Source organism: Carya illinoinensis, chromosome 1 (genome assembly GCF_018687715.1).
Source record: "Carya illinoinensis cultivar Pawnee chromosome 1, C.illinoinensisPawnee_v1, whole genome shotgun sequence".
NCBI classification, from domain to species: Eukaryota; Viridiplantae; Streptophyta; class Magnoliopsida; order Fagales; family Juglandaceae; genus Carya; species Carya illinoinensis.
In genome coordinates this window covers 55,831,982-55,858,521 of record NC_056752.1, presented here as the reverse complement: position 1 = coordinate 55,858,521, position 26,540 = coordinate 55,831,982, and the positions used below count along the sequence as shown (strand labels likewise).

The 26,540-nt window shown below is 36.7% G+C and overlaps 3 protein-coding genes and 1 long non-coding RNA gene across 7 annotated transcripts; 2 read left to right on the top strand and 2 right to left on the bottom strand.

Annotated features, from left to right (window-relative positions):
- The first annotated feature begins 3,536 nt into the window (after positions 1 to 3,536).
- LOC122290834 (heat shock cognate 70 kDa protein 2-like) lies at positions 3,537 to 6,561 on the top strand. The gene is made up of 2 exons (XM_043098503.1): positions 3,537 to 4,018; positions 4,637 to 6,561. Exons 1-2 carry the CDS (start codon positions 3,805 to 3,807, stop codon positions 6,373 to 6,375), a joined length of 1,953 nt encoding a protein of 650 aa, XP_042954437.1. The 5' UTR covers positions 3,537 to 3,804; the 3' UTR covers positions 6,376 to 6,561.
- Positions 6,562 to 6,661: 100 nt separating this feature from the next.
- Positions 6,662 to 17,104, bottom strand: LOC122290863. Of its 4 annotated transcripts, none has more exons than XM_043098541.1 (10): positions 16,917 to 17,104; positions 16,658 to 16,728; positions 10,995 to 11,085; positions 10,824 to 10,910; positions 10,564 to 10,617; positions 10,010 to 10,194; positions 9,506 to 9,588; positions 9,250 to 9,350; positions 8,529 to 8,745; positions 6,662 to 6,981 (listed from the first exon to the last, which is right to left on the bottom strand). In XM_043098541.1, the coding sequence occupies exons 1-9, from the start codon at positions 16,962 to 16,964 to the stop codon at positions 8,530 to 8,532; spliced, it is 936 nt and encodes a 311-aa protein (XP_042954475.1). In that variant the 5' UTR covers positions 16,965 to 17,104; the 3' UTR covers positions 6,662 to 6,981; position 8,529. The 4 variants fall into 4 exon arrangements, with proteins under 4 accessions (XP_042954475.1, XP_042954483.1, XP_042954467.1 ...); XM_043098549.1 differs by lacking the exon at positions 6,662 to 6,981 and adding an exon at positions 6,986 to 7,434; XM_043098533.1 differs by lacking the exon at positions 6,662 to 6,981 and adding an exon at positions 8,200 to 8,370.
- Positions 17,105 to 19,639: 2,535 nt separating this feature from the next.
- Positions 19,640 to 21,184, top strand: LOC122290830. The gene is made up of 2 exons (XR_006236564.1): positions 19,640 to 20,651; positions 20,749 to 21,184. It is a non-coding gene; the product is annotated as an uncharacterized LOC122290830 (long non-coding RNA).
- Positions 21,185 to 25,030: 3,846 nt separating this feature from the next.
- LOC122303689 (RING-H2 finger protein ATL52-like) lies at positions 25,031 to 25,905 on the bottom strand. Its single transcript, XM_043115583.1, has one exon. It carries the CDS (start codon positions 25,827 to 25,829, stop codon positions 25,281 to 25,283), a length of 549 nt encoding a protein of 182 aa, XP_042971517.1. The 5' UTR covers positions 25,830 to 25,905; the 3' UTR covers positions 25,031 to 25,280.
- Between the last annotated feature and the right edge of the window lie 635 nt (positions 25,906 to 26,540).

Here is a 26,540-nt window from a genome sequence, read left to right as displayed (position 1 = left end):
AGAATAGTTGACACTTTTTCCTCGTAACCGCATGTTCCCGGCCAGGGCTTTGAATAATAAAAAAGTGTGCTTTGGTGTACGTGTAATTGCCCACCCTAATATTATATATGGAGTGCAAACTGTCGTATCCATATCATGTAGGTTTATGATCTGCTGCTGTGCTGCATGCATTCTCAGTCTCGCAGCTCGTTCCACGGCCTTGACCCCTCTCGCTTTCATTTCCCACTTTCCAACTTTGATTGATGCGCTGACTAGGCATCCCGCGTGGCAGTATTCCAATTTCAAAAATCTATCTTACTCTATTCTTAGAATGGAACTTATCCACAAATTATATATCTAAATAACTGTCAAACTCCGCTTTGATTTGATGATCTTCCGTGTAAACTTGATATATGGATCGAAATTACCGACTTAGAATAATATTGTCCGAGAAACCCTCGCAAAACTAATGCCTAGTCAATTCTGGTTGCTTATAATTGGAGCTTTGAACAGGTTAATGAATAAATATGATCTGTCAAACCTGCCTAAATATGGAACTTTTATTTTATTTCCTTTAGCTAGCTAGCTAGCTAGGTATTTTCTTCTTTCCTTCATATTGAAATCTTGTTGCAATGATGAGACCTGTTTGTAGCATCATTCCAAGTCCATCCCTTTCTAGAATCTGTACGCTTGTGTCTACATAAATATAAATATATGTGTGTATATATATATAACTGACAAAACATTGTCGCCAAAGACCACCTTTGATTTACTGCATATAGGGCCACGAATTCATTCTGGGTAATATTTCAATCTGAAATTAAAACTAGATGTGTTCGAGGACACAGCCCCACACATATGACAAATCAAACCTTAGCTTGTGTTTCTTCTTAAGCAAATAAAAAATGCTGTTTAATTTGTTTGGATGGAGGATGCACGAAACAATTACAAACGGTTGGTGGTATGGGAATCTAATTCCCCTGTCTGTCTACTCAATCTTTGACAGAACATAAATCTTTAACCCATATTTCCGCAAAAAAGCAGCTCTTCTTCTTGATGTAATGCATACAAAGTGGGAAAGGAAAGCTGGGCTTGCTCTGCAGCTTTTGCCCCCATTATTTTGTTGATCAGTTGCTGTTACCTCCCACGGCCTTCACATATTTTCACAGCTCAGAAGCTGCGATAACATAAAGAACCGCATGCATTGAAGAGTACCGATGCATGACTATCATATTATATATCAACAAATCAACACTCCCTATCTAAATCAAGATAAAGAAAGAAGCAGAAAAATCTGAGTGTCCATCGTGTTCGATCACGTGCTGAGCTAGTGCAGTCTGTGCAGATTGTAACGAGAGATTCCAAATTATTTGTTTGAGACCGTTGGACCCGCGTGCCAGAGTGTAGAATGCCTAGCTTTATCATAATTCAGAAGCTTTTAGACATCAAAGATGGTACTGTGGTCCTTTCCTTTTCTGCATCAGTAATTAACTAATGGTGCTTTCACACGATATGGACCAGATGTGGGACCCATATATATGAGGTCATTGGTTCCACATGTGGGCTACCGTGTGTTCAGCCAGCTCGGAATGGGCCGGCTCAACCACGAATCTGTGGGCTCTTAGGTCCACCCTCTTAGATGAGTTGGGCTTATTGAGGTAATTTGGGCTAAAACACTCCTTATTTCTTCGGATATAATGGTAATATCTGTTATTTTATTCCTTGATTTCAATTTTGAATAGTTATTAAATTAATAAGTGAAAGGACATAAACCTAATATTTTCAAGTAAATGGCTAGCATCAATTATTTCCAGTAAAATTGATCTGATCCTATTACGAATTTTTTTCCTTACTTCACTTCATTTCATCGATTTCCATTCAATCATAATGTGTCTAGAAGGAGGAGTTGATGGACTATTGAAGAAATTGTTAAGCCCACCCGAAAAGCTGACGAAGAAAAACAGTTTTAAAAAAGTCATCATCCCGAAGCGTTTAACAATACGAAGGAAGAGAGAAGGATCATCCCCACTAGTAAATTGTTACCGAATGTAAAATGCTCACAGCCTCACACACTGTTCAAAGTGACAAAGTCCATTCAGGAAAGGCGCGGATGGCTCTAGGCTTCTAGGCCTAATTAGGGCGGTCTAATGCTATGATTCCTGCCTGATGGGATTGTGTTCCTAAGCCTGTTAATTGGAAGAGTTTTCCTCCACATAAACACATCACATCATTTTTTTTTAAATTAAAACTTTTTTTAAATTTATCCTTTTTAAATTAATTAAATTCCTCTACTCATTATTCATATACTAAATATTTGATAAAAAAAATATAATATTTGGTTTGTGAGCTTATTTTTAGAATCTTTCTAATCGGATAGATTTAAACAATTGCCTAATGTCACATAAGCGGCTCGAACCATTTCAACCCTTTCTCGTGTGCCTTTTTTTTTTCTTTCAAATAATATACAATTGTGAAGTACGCAAGTATCTTATAATTATTTTAAAAAAACATAAGGTAAATTATTAAAAAAATTAATTTTTTATCACGTGTATTTCATATTTACTTATTTTTTTAAATAATTGCTCTATACTTGCATATTTTATAACTATAAATATCATTTCTCTTTTTCTTTTTCTTTTTTTCCTTTAAGGTGATTGTATTATTCTGCCGTCGGTGCCACTAATAAATAATTAGATACGTGAATTAATATTAATAGTTTAAGGGGTGTGCATGTTTAATTTTGAATCCAATACTTAATACTTTAGTGGCATGCCATGCAAGAAGTATACTTTGGAAAAAAATCCCATTAACTGCAAAAGAGTGATGTATAAAGTGGGTCTTATAATATTTATTATTATTTATGTAAATATTTCAACCAATATTTAATAAATAAAAATCTTATTTATAAATCATTGTGGTTAACACTTTTTTTTAAAGACGTTGATAATACATTTAGTAAAGTGTTTATATAACACGATCTAATTGAAAAAATAAATTTTAAAATTTAAATTTTAATAATCAAATATTATTATTTAAGTAATATAAATGGTATATTCTATATATCGATTTAAAAAAAAAAAAAAACTTATTAATCCGAAAAGAATTACATATGTTTACTTCTTATCTTGGTTTTATATAATAAAAATCCGAGACACATGCAGATTTACTTATGGTGAATATCATAGGAACTTAAAAAAGAAAAAGGAAAAAAATAAAAAATAAAAGAGTCGTTGACTTGTTTGATCCTTTTGCTTAGATGAGCCTTGCGCGTTACTTAACTTCTTTAACTTCCACGTATCATATTTTTTTACATTAATTGAATTTTTTTATTTATTATCTATATATTAAAGATTTGATAAAAGAAAAAAAATAATATAAATTTGAAAAATTATAATGTGTACAAATTATGTAAATAGTAAGAAATTGTGTAAGTTATTTACTTGTTTATTGGCAGGGGAAAATATGACCAGTTCTCCACGTGCATGTTACGGCCGAAACTGAAATTCGTAATATTCGCATGAACTGGTATATGATATGGAACTAAAAACCACAGCCAGGAATCGGAGTCTCAAGAGATATTCAGATACAAGCGAGTCAATCCTCTCCGTACGTACAAACCCTCATCTATGGCCGACAGCCATTTGCTCCAATCGAAGATTCTAGACTAACCGAAAAAGAAAAAAAGAATCGAAAATTCTAGATCCTCTCGCTACGCAGAACATGTATATACAGCCACCCTAGGGATCTGAAGTCTTTCATATTCTTCATCACCACTAATTCTCTATTCTCAAAAGCTTCTTGAGACTCCCGATTTTTGTATAAACTATGGCCGGAAAAGGAGAGGGTCCCGCCATTGGAATCGATCTCGGCACGACCTACTCATGCGTCGGAGTGTGGCAGCACGATCGCGTGGAGATAATCGCCAACGACCAGGGGAACAGGACGACGCCTTCTTATGTCGCTTTCACAGACTCCGAGAGGCTGATCGGAGACGCGGCCAAGAACCAGGTCGCCATGAACCCAATCAACACCGTCTTCGGTAAGTTCTATCTTTTCATTTTAGGTCTGAGCGTGCGGAAGATCCATTTACGTGTACTGTATTTATAGCCACAAGTGGGCCGTCACAGTGGTATTAGAAAACAAACTGTCGTCATTGATATTCTTAAACGTGCACACAGGTCGGTACAGTCCCATTTGAATACTGTTTCAGGATTTCTTAGAAGAACAATAAAGCGTGATTGTGGAATGGTTATGTGGATTTTTTTTTTTTTTAATATTTCTGGATCGATTTGCAGTAATATTCTTGTCATCTTTTTTTTAATATCTGGAGATTGAACAGCTGGTATTATGCATTTGCAGAATTTATATAACGTCTTTTTTCTGGGATTTGTTTTGGAGGGCGGGTGGTTGAGATAGATATAATAAAGTTTGGCTTAACCAGATTAAAAAGCCATTGGATTTGCATTTGTTTGGCGTTGGTAAATTCCACGATTTATGGTTGTGCATGAGACTTAATGCAGCTTTAACTGTAATTGATTCCGGTGCTTTTGTTTTTGGGGGTGGATGCTTTAATGGTTTTGGTAGACTTCCGTACTTTGATACGTGACGTATCTGTTTGTTGTTGTGTGCTCACTCTATATTTTCCGGGTGTCCACAGATGCCAAGCGTCTGATTGGTAGGAGATACAGTGATGCCTCTGTTCAGAGTGACATCAAGCTGTGGCCATTCAAGGTCATTGCTGGTCCTGCTGACAAGCCCATGATTGTGGTCAACTACAAGGGTGAGGAGAAGCAGTTTTCTGCTGAGGAAATATCATCTATGGTCCTGACAAAGATGCGTGAGATTGCTGAGGCCTTCCTTGGTTCGACAGTGAAGAATGCTGTTGTGACTGTCCCAGCTTACTTTAACGACTCTCAGCGACAGGCTACTAAGGATGCTGGGGTCATTGCTGGCCTCAATGTCATGCGTATTATCAATGAACCGACTGCGGCAGCCATTGCTTATGGTCTTGACAAGAAGGCAACCAGCGTTGGCGAGAAGAATGTTTTGATTTTTGATCTTGGTGGTGGTACTTTTGATGTATCACTGCTCACCATTGAGGAGGGTATCTTCGAAGTAAAGGCCACAGCTGGTGACACTCACCTTGGAGGAGAGGACTTCGATAATAGAATGGTGAACCACTTTGTTCAGGAATTTAAGAGGAAGAATAAGAAGGATATTAGTGGTAACCCCAGAGCGCTTAGAAGGTTGAGGACAGCATGTGAGAGGGCAAAGAGGACACTATCATCCACTGCGCAGACCACCATTGAGATTGACTCATTGTACGAGGGTATTGACTTCTATTCAACCATTACCCGTGCTCGATTCGAGGAGCTCAATATGGATCTATTTAGGAAGTGTATGGAGCCTGTGGAGAAGTGTTTAAGGGATGCAAAGATGGACAAGAGCACCGTCCATGACATTGTTCTTGTCGGAGGTTCTACCAGGATTCCCAAAGTGCAGCAGCTGTTGCAGGATTTCTTCAATGGAAAGGAGCTTTGCAAGAGCATTAACCCAGATGAAGCAGTCGCCTATGGTGCTGCTGTTCAGGCTGCGATCTTGACTGGCGAGGGTAACGAGAAGGTTCAGGATCTGTTACTATTGGATGTCACCCCTTTATCGCTTGGGTTGGAAACTGCTGGAGGTGTGATGACTGTCTTGATTCCAAGAAATACCACTATCCCCACCAAGAAGGAGCAGGTGTTCTCCACCTACTCGGACAATCAACCAGGTGTCTTGATCCAGGTTTATGAGGGTGAGAGAACAAGGACCAGGGACAACAATTTGCTTGGCAAGTTTGAGCTTTCTGGCATTCCTCCTGCTCCCAGAGGTGTTCCTCAGATCAATGTCTGCTTTGATATTGATGCCAATGGTATCTTGAATGTTTCTGCCGAGGACAAGACCACTGGCCAGAAGAACAAGATCACAATCACCAACGACAAGGGAAGACTGTCGAAGGAAGAAATTGAGAAGATGGTTCAGGAGGCTGAGAAGTACAAGGCTGAGGATGAGGAGCTCAAGAAGAAAATCGAGGCGAAGAATGCTTTGGAGAACTATGCATACAACATGAAGAACACTATTAAGGATGACAAGATCAGTTCCAAGCTAGCCCCAGCGGACAAGAAGAAGATTGAGGATGCAATTGAACAAGCCATCCAATGGCTAGATGGCAACCAGCTTGCAGAGGCAGATGAGTTCGAGGACAAGATGAAGGAGCTCGAAAGCATCTGCAACCCCATCATAGCCAAGATGTATCAGGGTGCTGGGCCTGACATGGGTGGTGGTGACATGGACGAGGATGGCCCTCCTGCTGGAAGCAGTGGTGGTGCTGGTCCTAAGATCGAGGAGGTTGACTAAGAGCCTTAATCTGCTCTTTGATTTTTATAATGCTGGTATGGGGTTCTGTTTATAGGAGGTTTTCAAGTATTTAAATATCGTAGTTAAACTCTCAATTTTAATTTCAGTGGACTTTGTATAACCATATTTTACAATTGGGAAATGCTCTGTGTCCCGAGATTTTTCTCCCGACACATTTTTTTGTTATTTTTTATTTTATTTAGTGATTAAAGAAGTATTATTTTTAATGATGTTGTTATTTTTTTTTTAAATGTTTGAAGTTAAAAAAATGCATAAAAAAAAAAAGAAAAAGAAAAATATGAATTACACTAATTGGGACTAGGGGTGTTCAAACGGGTAACGGACCGGATATCTAGGTGTATCCGGCCCAAAAATCGGATCTAAAATTCGGAGCGGGTTCTGGATCGGATTAGTCTGGGTTTTAATCCGAGCTGAAACTCAGATGAATCCGGATTTTTACAACCCAAAAATTTGAATTCCGGAATGAACCTGGATGGTGGTTTTTCCAGCAGCATCCAGACCTAGATCCTCATTTCTTTCCTTGCAAAAAGCATCTTCACGAATCGAGAATTCGAGATAGTGCCAAACCCATTTCTACAGCAGCTTCTGGTTTAAAGAAAACAAGGTAAATTCAAGATCAAAGTAGTTATAGTGCTTACAAACTAACACAATCTATGAAGAAGCAAGAAAAAAACTGGCCTTACATGAACAGAAAAAAAGCTCTTGAGGAGATCCTCAAAAATACAAAAAAAAAACATGGTAGATCTGGCCAACCCAAAGACCACTCACGCACTAACAACGCGTTGAAGAAGTCGATCCGACACACAGCCATGACCACGGGAAAGGCCACTGGGAACTGATCCGAGAAAGTTAGATGCTTGCAAAACGAATCATAAACTGACCCGAGAAGTGACGGAGAAGGGCAATGGAGGGTAAGGATCATCGAATCCGAGTTCGAGTTCGCTAGATCCCCACACGATCAGCAGAGCCCCAGAGTGAGATTGAGTGACGGCGGCAGTATGGAAGAGGAGTCAATCGGTGCTGCAGCTGCTGCTCTGGCTGGGACTTAGAAGAAAGAGGGAAGTTAGACAGAGAAGAAGCGGCTTATGAGAGAGAGAGAGAGAGAGAGAGAGAGAGAGAGAGAGAGAGAGAGAGAGAGAGAGAAGGGTAGGGTTAGAAGTTAACCGGTTGTTCTATATATATAATCCGAGTACCGGGTTTAAAACCTGGAACCCGGATTTCATAACCGTATCCGAACCGGATTGGTCCGGATTTTGTAATGCGGGTTTCGGCCCGGATCAAATCCGGGCCGAAAACCTGAATCGGAATCCGGTTATCCGGTTCCAGATCGGGCCGGAAAAAAAATCCGGCCCAGATGAACACCCCTAATTGGGACCCAAAATGGGTGGCTGTAAGGCACCCACCCTTTACAATTTCAGTTCTAAATTTGGGGCTTCTTGGCGTACTAGGAATCCATGGAATTTTGGTATATTGAATTCGAATGGTGTTGTCACATTGATATTTTATCCTCTGATTCAAGATATATTCTGTGGGTTAAAGAGTTAAATCGTCACTCTTAGCGGCAAGAAAGGTGCCTCGCACATTTCCTGCAAATTGTGGCTTTCACGTCGGAAGAGTTTTCAGCGTTAGTAATGCAATATGCGGCTTGAGCTGCGTGCCTTCGTCCGGTTTCATGCTATCCATAAAAATTGTGGTCTAACATAGGCATGGGCAATCACACTTACCACAAGAAAAGCATATTAAACGTGAAAGTCCTAGTAAATGTGAACGTCTTGCATCTACGCGCAGAGGAAAACTACGAACTTACAAAAACAAAATCAGACCATCTGTCTTCAGAAAAAAAGTTCACATGAAAAAAGGAGTCCAGGACGCAATGGAAGGAGCAAAAGAATGCCAAGGTCAACAAGATTCAACCTTGCATGGTACAATTTGTGCCCATTTTCGCACGGCAGTCGATGCCACCTAATTTTGGCCCTGGCCAATGTAATGAAACTGCGTAATATAATCAACCATAGATTCGCCAAAAACCATATAACATTCGTTGATACAATTTCATCTAAAAAGCAAAAGAAAATAACAAATGAATATAAAGATGTGCCGGGAACACATCTTAGATAAGATCTATCATTCACCTTATTGTAGACCGCTGTAGCTTGATACTTTTTTGACAGTCTCCTCTTCCATTTCCACAAGTTGACGACAGAAAGTTTCAACATCGTTTGCCTCTTCCTTCAACGTGAACCTGAACTCTTTCCATTGGGACTGGCTAAAGCCATCCTTCAATAATGGACTGGGGACCTTCCCCAGCACACTAAATCCCTTGCGATCAATGGAGAGCATGTATGCATCCTTAACAAGACAATATAGAGCAGCTGCTTATTGGATTTGAGGATATGCCATTTTTAAAGATTATAGACTATGTAAACCCAACAATAGAATTAAACGCCTTAAGCCTCTCATCTAAAACTAATTAGCAGTAAACTTATGCAAATAACAGAAGTAAATTAGTGAACTAATTGATAGCAATAAACTTTTCTGCTGTAGATTTATCCTGTCCTAGACTGCCTGTAGTCCTGTGGCAAAACTACAAAAAACAACGTAATGTCTCCTCAGAATAACAGTTAATTACCCCCACAAGAAATTATTTATTCACCAACAAGAACTCTGATATTAAAATCGTAGTCATTTGCTAATCTATTAATCTAGTATTTGTAACATGCAGCAAGGAACACAAGTTGAAAACAACCTTTAGCAACTCGAATTAAATAAGCATCAACTATAATGGGCTCATCACAGCATTTCATACACTAGTAATTTGTAGTATGGTAAATGTTCAATACATCAATGTCTTACCCTTGCATGTGCATTCAAATATATGAAACAAAACAGTATCAAAGCTCTACGCCTTGCTCCATTTTGATTAATCCCGTCAATTAGCATTGCAGAAAAAGGTGCTACAAGAAAAAAAATTATCATGTAATTAGAAAATTCATGCTATCAAAAAAATTATGGATGCACAAAAATGATTCTACTCTCGTGCAAGTATATGCTCGCCATTATGCTGAAGATGATAATGATTTTCTTGGTGAACTTATGCTGATGATCTGACCTAGTGGATCTGCTTTAGACGCTTTTATGTCTTCAAAATCAACTTCATAAGCGCCTCCATTGCCATCAATAAACATGGAGGATCTAGACAATTGAGATCTTGAGTCAAATGTAAGCGGTATATGAGAGCAGCAAATGTGGTATATTTGAGCCATATTGTAGAAAGGACAAGCACAATATCAAATTGCATAATCATATAATTTCATATGCTCCAAATATAACTTTCACAGCGTGCTCTGTAAGAGTGGGTACTACCATTTGAAGGTGCATCACATATACAGGGAAAGTCACGTATACATCAAAAGTTACAGACTCCGTAAACAAGGTATAAGTGAAAAGTTACAATTGACAAGTTGCACTTAGTAATAATTGCAGAATTTGAACTTCTTTCGGGGCTTGTGATATAAATTTTCCAGATCCTTTTGACATAATGAGGACATTCAATTGCTAAACCAACTATACACAAATGGTACAAGACAAGGAATCCAGAGAGGATGTTGTTTACCTGAAATTAAACTTATAAACCACATATTTTTCATCCCCTTCCAGTAACTTCTTAAGGCTTTCACTTCGAGATGCATAACTAAGATTAGAAGAACTTAATACACCAGAAACTGTATAGCTGCACTGACTAATTACTTTTTGTTCGGATAATAAGACTTCTCTAAGGCTTTCTGTTGCAGACTGAGCCTATAACAAGAACGAGGAAAAAAAAATAGTCAAATATGAAATGGTATAAATATCACATTAAAAAATATTAAGGTTGAACAATTTGAAAGAGTATGGCAAATCAAGGTGTGGCTCCACATTGAGGTAAGATACTGAACTGCAATTACTTTCGAGGAAAAGTTATCAGAGCTAAATTACACACCAACGACAACAGCAAAGAACAAATTAAAAACACACATTAAATAAGTGCAGATATTAAGTCATAGACCAGAATTAATAGATTATAGAATCTACATTTTTTTTTTCCAAAAAGAAAAGGCAATATCAATCTATTAAAGCCATTAATTTTGAGCCAGCATGTTCCATTATCATTAAGTGGAGTTAGAATACCTTTCCATCTTTAAGAGGCTCTACATCCCCAGTCAGAGCAACCCGAGCTGGTAGCTGCAGAAGGTGAATAAATCAACATCGCCTCTTACTATTCAGAATAATTGTATAATAGATATAAAATACGGCTACATGCCCTGTTACTATAGTTTGTGAATGGAAGCACTCGAGGGGGAAAAACATTTTAGGAGCGCAACAAAGAAATCTTCATAGACTAGTTGAACAAGGAAAAAGAAGCGATGCAATTCCAAATCATCAACAACCTTTTTCATCGATCCAAGTAAGCTTGGCAGTGGTCCTGGGATGGGACTGGACACAGCAAATGAACCACGCTCATCGATGATTGTGTTCTACATTAAGTAGAAGAAATGAATTAAGGATATCATACTTTTTGGGGGCATATAAAACCGAATGCACCACAGAGAGGGACTTACCACATTATGCAGATCCTTTTCAGGCACCCAAATGTATGGCTTCCCTCTTCTGAGTATGTATTTAACCTTTGATGTGTAAATATCCTCCTTACTTAAACATTCATACAAAGTATAAGCGAAGAACCCCAGTTACTAATGTACAAAGTAGCGTCTTCTCTCCTCAAATAACAGTAGCCATACAAAAAATTTGAAAAATAACAAAGAAAGAAAATAAACTACAATATCCAAATCCATAGAATTGTTGGAGTATAGCCTCTCACATTGACAGCATGGAGTTGAAGTCTAAAGAAGAAAAGCTAAAGGCAGAAAAAGAGAAGGAGAAGATTTAAAATACAGTTATTTCTGTTACATTTCTGTTATACATTTATTCCTCTGTGTAGTATAAATATTACATAGACCTTCATGTATTAATCATCAAGTATCGAGTTAATTCATATCAGATTACACAATCCTTCCTCTGTTTTTAGTTTTCTCTGCTATTCATCAAGTTCTCAACATGGTATCAGATTGAGAATTCACAAACACTGCTTCCGCATATTCTTGCAATCTGCATTGCACACTCTGATCTTTCTACTTCAATTACAATCTTTCTACTTCGATTACATATTTCTGCTCAAGAATCTTTAATTCTTGTTCCTCAAGAATCTTGTTTCTCAATTCTTGCACTTTCTTTCCAATTCTTGGAAACATGGCAGAAGAAAACTCCCCTAATTCTTCAGCTTCATCTCGTATTCTTAACCCTTCAGATGATTCCTCTAGCCCATATTATCTTCATCCTAGTGATAATCCGGGTTCTCTCTTGGTGTCAGAAATCTTTGGAGGAGACAACTACATTGCTTGGAGTCGTTCAATCAGCATTGCCCTCACTGTGAAGAACAAGATAGCTTTCATTGATGGCTCAATTACTGCTCCTCCTACTACTCAGCGTCTTAATCATACTGCTTGGCTTCGTGCCAATAATTTGGTACTTTCTTGGCTCATGAATTCTATTTCTAAAGATATTAGAAATAGTTTACTCTATGTTGCATCTGCTGTAGACCTCTGGAATGAGTTAAAAACAAGATATTTGAGAAGTGATGGACCAAGGGTTTTTCATCTTGAAAAATCCCTAAGCTGTATAAACCAAGGTTCATCCTCAATTACAGAATATTTCAGTGCTTTCAAGACCCTTTGGGATGAGTATGTCAATTATAGGCCACTTCCAACTTGTACATGTGGCAAGATGGCTTCTTGCACCTGTGATCTGTTCAATTTCTTGCTTCTTAGGCAACAGTCAGATTACGTGTTGAAATTTCTGGTAGGATTGAATGATTCTTATGCTTCAGTAAGAAGTCAATTGTTACTTGCTGTTCCATTGCCTAGCATGGCTAAAGTGTTTTCTTTGCTGCTTCAAGAAGAAAGTCAACGGCAATTGACCAACTTCACAAGTAATGACACACATGCTTTGTTGGCCAAGCATTATACTCAGTCCAATCAGAATACTCAGTCCAAGTTCATCAAAGACAAGCTGAAGAAATCCTCACTGCATTGTACTCACTGTGGTTATAATGGTCATACAATTGACAAGTGCTTTCAATTGCATGGCTATCCTCCTGGATGGACTGGACCTAAGGGAAAAAGAAATCTTCCTTCTGCACATGCAGCCATTTCAACTGAAGAGGTCTTTATTAAAAACAGTAATGAGAGCCAAAGGTTTAGTCTAACTGCTGAAGAATTCAATAAACTCATAGCACTTGCCAATTCGAGTTCAAATACTCAGAACATTGATACATCCACAGCAGCAGTAAATCTAGCCACCACTCAATTTTCTGGTAATCTTTTCAGTCAATGCAATTCTGTTTCTACCAAGTTAAAATCTGAATTTTCTTGGATCCTAGATACTGGTGCAACAGATCATATGATCTGTTCACCACTGCTATATTCTTCTACTCCTAAACCAGTTACAAATTCTATAAATCTTCCTAATGGTCAAACTGTTCCAGCATTATATATTGGAACTGTAAGTCTTTCTAGCACATTACATTTGCATAATGTCTTGTGTGTTCCAAGCTTTTCATTCAACCTATTATCTGTTTCTAAACTAACCAGAGAATCTAATCTTTGTCTATCTTTCTTTGATTCACATTGCCTTTTACAGGACCAATCAATGAAGAAGATGATTGGGATTGCCTATGAGAAACAAGGCCTTTATTACCTACCTCAAGCTTCTTCAAAAGCTAATTCTTGTCAGCACAATCAGTTTAATCCTACACCAATCTCTGCATCAATCATTACTCGAAATCAGCCAAACCTTTGGCACTACAGATTAGGTCATGTCTCAAATTCTAGAATACCTTTTCTTAGACAAATAGACAATTCAATAACATTTGATTGTACAAATGTCTGTGAAATTTGTCCACTAGCAAAGCAGAAAAAGCTTTCTTTCCCTGTATCACAAAGTATTTCTAATAAAGAATTTGAATTGATTCATTGTGATATATGGGGTCCTTTTGCTACTATATCATATTCTGGTTTTAAATTCTTTCTCACTATAGTAGATGATTTTACAAGATGCACTCGGGTGTATATGCTTAAAACTAAATCTGAGGTTTCATCTTTACTACCAAATTTTTGTAACATGGTTAAAACTCAGTTCAATACCTCTGTAAAAACCATAAGAACAGACAATGGTTCAGAATTTTTCCTTACAAAATTTTATGGTGACAATGGAATTGTACATCAAAGAAGTTGTGTAGAAACTCCACAACAAAATGGAGTGGTTGAAAGAAAACATCAACACTTATTAAACACAGCTAGAGCTTTGATGTTTCAAGCAAACTTACCTTTAAGTTTTTGGAGTGAATGTGTATTGACTGCAGCCCATATCATAAATCGAATTCCAACTCCTCTTCTCCAAAATAAAACACCTTTTGAAATGTTATTTCACAAATCACCAAATCTTTCTCATTTAAAAATTTTTGGATGCTTATGCTTTGCATCTACAATTACTAGTCACAGACAAAAGTTTGATCCAAGAGCAACAAAATGTCTATTTTTAGGATATCCTTCTGCTGTCAAAGGTTACAAACTTATGGACTTAAACACTAATAGAATCATCATTTCCAGAAATGTTGTGTTCCATGAAACCAACTTTCCATTCAAAAGTCTTCCAGTTAATTCTGCCATACCTAATTTTCTGTTTCCTCCTTCAGAATTCCAATATAATTCCTCTCATATAAACAATCCTATCTCTTCTGATCAAAATATTACATCACTGATTCCTAATGAATCAGATTCCTCTCATATTGACAGCTTCCATCATACTGACTTAGCAAGTTCAGATTTCTCTCATATTGACAGCATGCACCAAAATGACTTAGAAAGTTCAGAATCATCTCATATTGACAGCAACCATCAAACTGACTTAGCAAATCCTATCCCTGCTGTCAGAAAATCATCAAGGATTAAACAAACACCAAAATTTTTGCAGGATTATTATTGTGGTACTGCCTCATTGTTTCCTCATGCAATCAACTCATCTGCTTCCATTGGTTGTTCCTCTAACACAGGTAATCCCTATCCTATATCCTCTTTTATTTCTGTCAGTAGACTTTCAGCTTCACACAAAGCTTTCTTAGCTTCAATTTCTATTATCAAAGAACCCAAAACATATCAACAAGCTGCAAAATCTCATGAATGGCAAGTTGCTATGAGAAATGAACTCACTGCTTTAGAGTTAAATAAAACCTGGGAACTTGTTACTTTACCTAAAAATAAAAAGACCATAGGTTGTAAATGGGTTTTTAAAGTGAAATACAAGGCTGATGGAACCATAGAAAGACATAAAGCAAGGTTGGTAGCCAAAGGCTACACTCAACAAGAAGGATTAGACTTCTTTGATACTTTTTCCCCAGTGGCAAAACTTAATTCAATTCGGTTATTATTAGCTGTTGCTGCTATTAAGGGATGGTATATTCACCAATTAGATGTAAATAATGCCTTTTTACATGGTGAATTAAATGAAGAAGTTTACATGGAAGTGCCCCCTGGTTTGGATGTTAAACATCCCATTGTAGTTTGTAAACTGTTAAAGAGTCTTTATGGCCTGAAGCAGGCATCTCAACAATGGTTTGCCAAACTCTCTCAAGCTCTTCTTCAATATGGCTTTACTCAAGGCAATTCTGATTGCTCACTTTTTATCAAGAAAACTGCCACTTCTTTCATTACTTTACTAGTATATGTAGATGATGTTCTACTAGCTAGTGATAATCTAATTGAGATTCAGCAACTCAAGATATTTCTGCATGATAAGTTCACAATCAAGGACTTGGGGCAATTGAAGTACTTCCTAGGATTGGAAGTAGCCAGATCAAAATCTGGCATCTCTCTCTGTCAAAGAAAGTATACTTTGGATATACTTCAAGATGCAAGTCTCACAGGTTCCAAGCCAGCTGCATTTCCAATGGAATCTACTCTTAAACTTAGTACAGATGATCCTAATCTCTATGAAGATGCCTCAGGTTACAGAAGGTTAATTGGCAGGCTACTATATTTGACAGTTACAAGGCCTGACTTGGCCTATTCTGTTCAAGTCCTTAGCCAGTTTCTTGCTAAACCAGCAGTTTCTCATTATCAAGCTGCTATGCGTGTGCTTAGACACTTAAAAGCTACACCTGGACAAGGATTGTTCTTCTCTTCATCTTCAGATTTTCAATTAAAAGCCTTTTCTGATAGTGATTGGGCAGGTTGCTTAGACACCAGGAGAAGTGTTACAGGATATGCAATTTTTCTAGGAGATTCTTTAATCTCATGGAAATCAAAGAAACAAGCCACAGTTAGCAGATCATCTGCAGAAGCAGAATATAGGGCTCTTGCTGCCACAACCTGTGAGGTGCAGTGGTTATTATATGCCCTTCAAGATCTCAGTGTTGATCACTCTCAGCCTACAATGCTCTACACTGACAGCAAATCAGCTTTGTCTATTGCAACTAATCCAGTACAACATGAGAGGACTAAACATATTCAAATCGATTGTCATCTTGTTAGGGAGAAATTGCAGCAGAATGTTATAAAGCTTTTCTATATTCCCTCAAGATTACAACTAGCAGATATATTTACCAAGCCTCTCGGATCACTGCCTTTCCATCATAATTTGCGCAAGATGAACATTATCAATATACATGCTCATCTTGAGGGGGGGTGTTGGAGTATAGCCTCTCACATTGACAGCATGGAGTTGAAGTCTAAAGAAGAAAAGCTAAAGGCAGAAAAAGAGAAGGAGAAGATTTAAAATACAGTTATTTCTGTTACATTTCTGTTATACATTTATTCCTCTGTGTAGTATAAATATTACATAGACCTTCATGTATTAATCATCAAGTATCGAGTTAATTCATATCAGATTACACAATCCTTCCTCTGTTTTTAGTTTTCTCTGCTATTCATCAAGTTCTCAACAAGAATACGTCATTTGGTTTATAAAATAATCCGATCGATTACTAAAAACAAAACGATTGTAAGATTGTATTAGACTTCTAACATGATTCTTTACTTAGTTTTTTTCCGTTTTCACTTAATCCCTAATAACCAAGCATATGCAAAGCTAAAGTCCACAAAGAGGCTTTACGAAGTTATATATAGTTAAGAAGAAAAAAATACAAATCGTTTGAGCATAATAAGGATACCTTCCTTTGGCGTCAGCTTTAATGGTATTAAGGTGGCCTTGCCAATTTGAAGCCAATATGTTCTGCAATACCTTTTATCTTAATGTTAACAGTCTAAAGCCACCAGAAGTTACAGATATCATCTTGCGAAAACAGCAAGCTAAAGTAGGTTACAAATTATATCAAATTTTGATTCGCAGAGAGAGAGAGAGAGAGAGAGAGAGAGAGAGAGAGAGAGAAGGGGGAATGGAGGGAGTTAGCGAGGGAGTTAGCGAGGAACCTTGCATTTATCTGCAAACGTTAGAACCGTTGCCTTCTTGCCCTTCATGACCACGTTGATTTCGCAATCTTGCAACCCAAGCGCTCGACGAAATGACTCTCTTACTTTTGTATATGCACGGGTGTGTTAGAAAGAGGGCGGGGCTGTGGTTTATGACTTGTAGTGTGGAAATCGGTCAGGTTCTTAGAGCATTGTTACTGTATTATGTATATGTAAAGGATATTTTTAATGAATGTAAGATGAATTTAAATATTAGTTATTCTATTTATATAAATTTTTATATTAGAATAATTATTTTTTTGTTATATAATAATAAAATAATATAAGATGAATTTGATTTTAACTGTTTATATCAAATTTTTACATTAGATTCTTTATTTATTATTACATAGTAATAATAAATAAATAAATAATATTTAATTTTTTTAATTTTTATTTTATTTTATTTTACCATATTTTACTATTTTATCTATTATATGTTAATTATTAATCATATTATAATTAAATTATGGATTAAAAAATAATAAAAATTTTAAAAAAGTAACTATCAAATGAGAGAGACTTAAAAAATAATAAAATAAAGATTTACTTGTGGAACAGTAACTATTAATCTTTACGTGTACTGTAACTAAAAACTAAGAAATTTGATTATAAATAATCCATTGCAAGTGACTTTTATGTCTAATAGGTAAAAATGGGCTTTAGTTTTAGATATAGATAATCCAATAAAAGTGCTCTTAGGGAGTTAGAGCACCAGTATTAATTTTTCTGTATGCATCTTTAAAATCACATTTTTTGAAGATTGATTTTGTATATAAAAAAAATTCTCACATTGGATTATACATTTTTTAACCAAATAATAAAAAAATATTATTATTTTTTATTTTTTCTTAAAATTATTATTTTTATATATTTTACAATTAGCACAATGTACTAAAAAATACAAATTCCATATATCTAAATATTACTAATTTTATACATCAAAATGATTACTTTTATCAATAAATATTAATATATACTAAAAAAACATTTTGTATCATCAACTTAATATAAATTTAATATATCAAAATCATCTTAATACAAATTTTACAAAATTGATTTTAATGAATAGGAGAGAGAAAATAGTAAAATAATATTTGAATAGTGAATTGTACTTCTTCAAACTTGAAAAAATACTATTTATAACTATGTAAAATTTTAAAAATACATAATCTAGTGTAGATCAATTTAAAGAGATATTATATAAATATAAAAATGCATAAGCCATTATCAATACTCTTGGGACAAGAGAAGCAAGGAGACGGAGCCGGTATAAAAGAGTTTTGCTATATAAAAACACAGTCGCGCACTAATTTATGTACCAATACTGATTTATTCATACTTAAAATTTAAATTAACACTGTTTTCAATAAAATTTATTTTTGGACCAATCACATCACATTGATGCACAGATTAGTGCACAATTATGTTTGTAACTATATTTTTCCAGTATAAAATGATCAAACAAATGTCCCTTCTCACAATATTTTATATAATAATATTGTTTTAAAAAAATGTTTTTATAGACTATTTTATAAAATTAATATTATTTTATAAAGATATTTTTATTTTATAATATTTATATATTGTGTGGATATCATCTCTCGAAAAGTTATGTGCCTGAATTTAATTTAATTCACATATTTAAATTTATTAAATTAAATCGTATCAAATCAATAATATGAAATCATGGATGTATTGTCTACTTTTCAGATTGAGAATATAATGATAACCACTTCTACCATTTATTAAAAAACACTGCAGTAACTATCATCCGATATAGCTAAATTCGTAATTGTATTCACGTTATCCGAATCCAATTCCTTAAATTTGTGAGAAAAAAAGGTTTCAAAATAAACAAGGAAAATTTTATGTGTAGTCATTTTTGCGGACTCTTTTGTGCATTCCAGTGATATGATTGGTTGTGTATTAAAAAAAATTAATTCAGCCAATCATATCAATGGAGTGCGCAGAGAGTGTGCAAAAATGACTGTACGTAGCATTACTCAATAAACAAAACTATTCAATAAGGTATTTCAAATTAGTCTGAACAAACTAGATTTTGATCGTTATTAAAAGAACTGTTCCTGACCATAAACTATGCTTATTGTTAAATAATATATTTCATGTAAAACTTTACTTTACTTAACTTAACTTGTATAAATTTATTTTCATATTAAAATTAATTTTTTTAAAACTTTTATTTTTTAGAAAAAAAATAATATATCATTTTTAAACAATAAAATGAAATTCGATTTCTGATATAATACATATTATTTAAGAATAGAATAGATATAAATTATTTAAAGGTTTTTATCAAAGTATATTGTATAAAATCGATTTTATTAAAATCAAATAACCTGTGAATGCATTCGAATTCGTTTAAAAAATAACGGATTTTTTTTTAACTTTTTTAATAAAAAAATATTTAATTTTAAATCTGAATACTAAAATAAAAAATAAAAAAAATAATAATATGATTATCAAATATGTTTATTTATATATTTTTTTTTTACTTTTTTAATAACTAAGATTATTTAAAAAATTATTAAAGAAAAATAAATAAATTAAAAACTCATTTATACTAATATTTACATTTAATAGATAATTTAATAGGCAATCTAGCATTATCCCAAAAATAATCGAACTAAAATTTTACTCATTAGTGACGTGAACAGTGTATTTCACTCCTTTACGTCCTGTCCCGAGTATCCGATGTGGCTGCATCGGGAACCTCGCGAAAACTCTTGAGCTAGGATCCCTACAATCTAGCAAAAAAGGGCGAAAAAAAAGTGGTATACCTACAACGCAATAGATCTTATGTATACAAGAAGCGAACACAAACTCAAAAGGAATCGAACCCCCGTCGTCTCATTCGTCGGTGTTCGGGGGGGATAGGCACGTGATTTACCCGAAGATGATGTAGTACCATCTGTTGTTATCGTCGCCCCACCAGGACCAGGTGATCAACCACCTCACCCTCGCCTACTTTGTCATCTCCGGTCTCCACCTCCTCTCCGCCCTCGGTAGCGTACACCCCCCCCCCCCTCTCTCTCTCTCTCTCTCACATTTTGCTTTCGCGGGTGAAAAGAAACAGGGTTTAGTTTACTTCCATATATTCATTGTTTTTGGGTTTGAGCATTGCTTTTGCGTTTTTGCTTTGGAAAATTGGATTATTGTTGCTCCATCTTACGTCTGCTTCTGAATTTTTAAGATATTTCGGATTTTTTTTTTTTAACCATGGTTGAGTGTCCTGATTTCAATGTTCGGTTTTGATCCTAGCTACTGACTTTAGAATAAATCATTCGAATGTGCTGGGTCCCCCCGCGGGAGGGTGGGTTGTTCATACTTGCAGCCAAGAATCATAATCTGATGTTTCCTTCTCCCGAGGTCATAGTGTGGACAGTGAGTGATGTTCGTATAATGATAGGCACTTGATTATGTTCACAACCACATGGTTGAACCAAACAACTTTTAGAAAACAAATCTAATTACATGTTATTTTATAGGCATTTTAGGTTGGCAAATGGCAAGGATGCAATTGCCGGGTTTTATCCATGCAAGGATGCATGCGCTCGCTTACTAATATTAAGCGCACATAATATCTATATTTTCTGGGAGCCTTCCCTTTTAAGCATTACTCTTTAGGCGTTCCATGGTTCAAGAACTTCTCAATTTCCTCCAGACAATAATGGGGTATAACAAACAGTTCGTGCGCTTAAATTTCAATTCGATCGTTCTGTTTTCTGCTCTGTTTGTTATAATAGCATTCTGTTCTATGACTTTATCTAAGGTTTTGAGTCACAACGACAGTCACATGGCAAGCACATAGAGTGCCCGCCATACTAAAGATTGTTGGCTACAACTTCTCAAGTATCGACTTTGAGACAATGTTGACATCAATGAGAAACCTCCAACAGCCAGATGGGAGTAAGCTTTACAACTCCTATTGTGGATTCACTTCATTCAGCCTCTTGGGAGAATCCAGTATGAATTCGCTCTGGGTTCAGCTAGGAATAACAGATCTGGCTGCAGGGCTCTTAACTTTGAAACTCTTTTTCATTTTATTGGCTCTGTAACATTCATATATATGGAATTTGATCAAAAAAAGGAATTGGTTGCACTCTCCTGCCAAATTGGGCAAGCAGCGTTGGTTATTGAATTCAAATTCAAATTATCTAACTAACTCTTTACTTCATTTAATATAGGTTTCCCATGAAATATAATCACCTTGCATCTGTATGTTCTAAAATACTTTTTTCTTCTTTGTAAAGCATAAAATGAAAAATACGGTTTGTGATCGCGCTGCTCGTCGTGAACCTTGATATTTCTTGTTCTTTTTTTTTTTTTTTTAATGCTCTAAAGCTGCTCTCAACAATGATGCAGTTGAGCACGATTACGCAGTCCGAATCTCAATCCACATATGAAGTTTGCAGCATATGGAATGCCCTTATACTAATGAACTGTTAGTAATTGTTCAAATTAATCCTTCCCATTGACATAATGGTTGCTATTTAAAGGTCATACAAGGGAAGTCCGAGGAGTGTCAGGTCGGATCAGTAAAGAATGCAAGTAGCAACAAGGTCTGGGTCAGCTTTGGTCGTATGGCAATAATAAAATCATGCTGCTGCATACTCTTAAAAGAGCTGATAAAGGGTGGTGTGTATGATGATTCTACAGTGTCTGTAGCTTTTGGCTTTTACTACGTTTTCACGGGCATTTGCCTCCTTTGTTGTTTAGGAAAAGCCGAAGGTGGCGCATCTCACAAACCGCCCTTTTCCAAATTTGTCACTTTGTTGAATGGTTCATCATGCAAACCCTAACCTACCCTTTGGCCCACTAAAACCCTATTTCTTCTTGCTTTGGTAACTGTGATTTCACCAGATGCCGGGGGTTTTATGCTATCACCGGGCTCCTTGGTACTCGATTGCCTCTTGGCTTTTACTAAATTTACCTTCTAACTTGAAAAAAAAAAAAAAAGGATAAACAACGAATAAGGGCTAGAAATTTAGCGGGGAAAAAAGCTTGGCCGTAAAAAGAGTTTTACAGAGCTGCTTCGACAATAGCATCAGTTGGACCATCACTCATAAGAATTACAGCTATGAGACAACTCAGGAGACATGGAGATTGAATAAAACAAATAACTCCACAGGTCCCCCACCACTTGCATCAGACCCACTTCTCCATGTCAAAGTTGCAGAGAATGTGCCCCCCTCCCCAAAAACAAAAGATTCAGAGCACAAGGGTTAAGAAGGTTTAACCTGTAACTGCATCCCCAAACCCCTTAAAAGAAATTGAGATAAACACAAGAACCTGACAGATGAAAACATCTAATAAAAGATAATTAGATTAAGTGCCTGTGAGGACAGACCCATTTCATTTTGGTTAATGGAACTCTTAACGTAAACTGGGCTTCTTGTTAATCGGTGATTGGAATGATGAGGGTGAAGAAGCTAGAGGAAGTACCTGCGAAGTGCTTGAATGGTACTGTAGTGGATGGTGATTGACATCTCTTTCTTTATTCTTATCAACAATGATTGTGATGAAAGGCCCATCTTCCTCGTCTTTATGAAACTTTGATGGGGAAGCTGGATTTCTGTTTTCTTGGACAACCTCATCGGTGCTATGAACCTTTTCTTTGGCTTCTTCCATTAATTTTCTTTTTAGTTTCTCTTCTGCATCCTTTAAGAACTTGAACTTTGGAGGAGGTGAGGACTTTATGCTTTTGAACTCTGCATCTGTTGCTGATTCAAAGAGAGGGTTGAATCCATGCTGATTGTAAGAGTTCATAGGAGTGACAGGGGGAGTGAAAAAAGATGGGGAAGCCAGGGGGGTCAAATACGGAGTCTCCGATGGTAGAAGCAAATCGCTTAAGCTTCTACTTCTGGAACCCTTTCCACTCTTGTCACCCCTAGGCTTGCCATCGTCAGATTCTAAGTCCTCTTTGGTTTCCTCTATAATTGTGAACAGAAATCTCGGAGGGCCTGAGAGGTTTTGCAGCCTCATGAACTCTGTCTCCATATCATCATCTCCGAAGGGTTTAAGCAAAAAATCCTTGTTTGACTGCATATGAGGCTGGCCTTCTGGTTCATGGACAAGGGTGCCTGTGATTCCCATTGAAGAACGGAGTTCTTGGGGATCCAAAGCTGTGTGCCTCAAAGAAGTCGACTTTTTCCAGCAAAACATGTAGAACAGATCACTTGCTGGGCCGCTGTAATCATTTTCCATCTCTCTGTTGGTTAACCTCTTCTTCCACCACAATAAGTAGTAAAGCTCCGCAACAAGAGCCAAGAAGAGGCAACCAAAAATTACACTCAGAGCAAGTCCTACACTACTCAATGATTTCATCTTTTCATTCAAATCACATTAGATATTACTTCAAATTAAACATAAAAAGATCAACTTCCACTGCAATAGCTTAGTTGTAAAATCATCGAACTAAACTATACGGGAAAAGTTGAAACGCCTTTGTTTCCGCTGCAAGAAAAACCCAAGGAAGTGAGAGAAAAAAGCTTACTAGGGAATTCTGAACGGTCTCGATCTTATATGAACAGCGGAGAAGCCCAAAAACCCAGATCATGAACTCTCACTACAACTGAGAAGAGGTATCAAACTCGCAGCCTCTCTTTAGTGAAAACCTTTAAAGTATTTCCCAACTCCTATTTGTGAAGACAAGCCCAAAACAACCACCTGCTAAATCAATATCCAAAGGCTCTGTTTCTCTCTGAAAATCACACTCTTGAATCATGAAGCATGATTGTAAACCCCTTTTCACTTTAAACCCAAACGGCTAAACCATCCAACGGTGGACACTCTAGTCTTTTAACCAGACAATAAAATAAAATAAAAAGATTCTCTTTATCCAAAAAGAAAAAAACTGGTAGCTCAAACTCAAAGAATCACTAATGGACCGAGCAAAAGAAGTCGGCAATTGGCAAACGCCTCACTGGTTATGGTTAATAAGAGTTGTCGCGTCCTTCCAGGGATGCTCACATGAGATCACAGAAGAAAGTGATATACCATTTAATAATCCTGTCGTGGCTAATGTACTAAAATACCCATTGTTTAAGATTTTACTCCTTGAAAGCAATGGTCGACGTTTTTATGTTGGTCAATGGCAATTTAGGACAAGCAAGAATCTTTCATCAACCTAGACATTTTGTATTTTTTTTCCTTGACTCAACAAATAAAGTATGGCTATAACCAGACCTACTAAATATAAATATATGCATACAAACAAGGTTTTGGGCTTATACGGAAGTCGTGCAAAATCACAGCTTGAAACCACAATCGAATACTTTTTCTATAGCAAGAACAAATTGATACTCTTTGCGTACCAAACAACTCGACTGCATATTCTCAGTAAGGAAATAGCGATCATCATTGCACCTTGGACTTCTTAAGGACTTCGGCTTATCTTATTGGGTAGTTTTGATGCACAAAATATCAGAGATATCTGGTAAGATACTACTTTTATTATTGTTAACGACACTGAATTTGTGTCCCATAAATCTTAAGCCATTTTGGTCGATCGAGGAATAGATCGTGGCATCGTGCTCTTAATCATACTGTCTGCGACGTAAACTCAAAACTTTGTCCTACAGTGCATTTACCCACAACCAAGTTACCAACCCCACCCAACATTTTCCATCCCCGTGTTAATAAAGTTATGTCCAACTAAATAACGTTGATATCTTCTGTCGTAAAAATAGGGTGAAAAAAAGTTGAAATCTGAGTATGACAGCTCACTATCGAGTCAGTTCTCACTCTAATGAAAGGCTCCAGCTTTCCACGCCAGTGGCCCAAACCAACTAAAATAAATTGCAGATGTGCCTTTTTAGCATTTATGTGAAGCCCAAGATTCTGATGGGTTTTAACCTCAGTTAATAAGCCACCTTTCTAGGCCCAGTTCTGAGTATGCCAAACCAAACCGTGCATCCACATGGCCCCCCCTGGCCCTATAGACAGATATCGATCGGGAGGTTATGGCGCATGATCAAAGACTGTATTTGACTAATAAATTAATAATGCATGTAATTTAACAGTAATTTAAACCTTTGTTTAAAAGCCTATCCAACTGGGCTGCTCCAAACCCACAGTCAAATTTAATCGGCCCATATTATTGGTGTTAAAGGCTAATTAATTGCCTGCTCACACTTTGAATGGAATCAAACCCACATGTGATGCGGGTGTCCTGTTGTATTAATATTTCTCTCCCTACAGCAAAAGCTTTCACCATCATACTAGAGACGGGAGAAAAAGAAAAACATCCGAGCCAAGATAAATGTATTGAAAACATCAGAGGTAAGGTAAATATTCCTAGGACTAAACCTTGAGCAAATATAGTGCCCGTGTAAAATGTATAACAATATCTTGCAGCGTTTCTGAATGTGCCTCGGACTCGTCGGAACTTGAACTTGTTGCACGATGAAATGTTGATGACAAAGGAGTGGTATCAGAGCGACAAATCGGGCAAGTTGAGTGAGAGTAGAGCCACATATCGATGCATGGGACGTGAAACGAGTGAATGCACCCTGGCAAGGTACGTAATTCTTCACCATCTTCAAATTCGCTCAAGCACACGGCACAAGTGCCATCTTCGCCCATCGAGTCCACACCTTTCTGATACTTGCGCGCTGGGATGAGTTGGACCATAGAAGCGCTGGTACCACCGATAGATGTCTCCATTGTCTCAGACACAAAACGTGATCGCCTGAGTCTTTGTGGAGGGCTTCGGTTAGCAGCCGCCAGGTGCCGGTTACAAAAACAAACGGTTATACAATGGTAAATTATGACAGTGATAGTAGCTGACCCCACTGTAGCTAGACGGAACAGGAATTTTCGTGAGAAGAAATAGTAGTCGTTGGCCATCATTTGAAGAGATTAATCAGGTAGAAATTCTGAGAGACTTTAGAGTTTAAAGTGCCCTCAACGAGTCATTCCTATGAAACAACGCAGCTGCAACGGGGATTGCAAGGTTATACTTGTCTTATGCGTACGTAACTTGTGTTAAGAAATACTTAATACAGACAATATTGATAAGGTTACAGCTTAGACATTGGTGGGCTTGAGATCCATGTGACAATCTTCTACGTTATTAAATTTCTTTCTGGAATGAAAAACAGTAAAAAGAATCGAATGCCGCTGCATTGCACCTTGCCACCGGCCATGTTTTGATGATACTTAACATGACTCGTGCATTAAATAGGCACGCTTTTTTCCACATCGTTCTATATTTCTAGGTGTTTCGGAGTACCGGACTGACGGCTCTGGAACATGGGCTTGGGTTGTACAAGAAGGAATGAATCGAGCAAATGTTTTCAAATACTCCTCCATTAAGATAGCAGCCTGCTTCGTTGTCGAGAATTACGGGGCCTTAACGGTGCATGGGCACATCTTTCAACCTTATAACCGCGTAGTTCCTTCAAAAATGGCGATTTCCGGGAGAATTTTCTTTAAATCATGATTGGCCAATCATATGTGTAAAGGTTTTGAACAAAATATGTCCATTTAAAAATTAGCTGGGTATTTGAATAGACACGATCATGTTTCCATGCCGCCAATGTTTTTTCTCCTTCTTTCTTC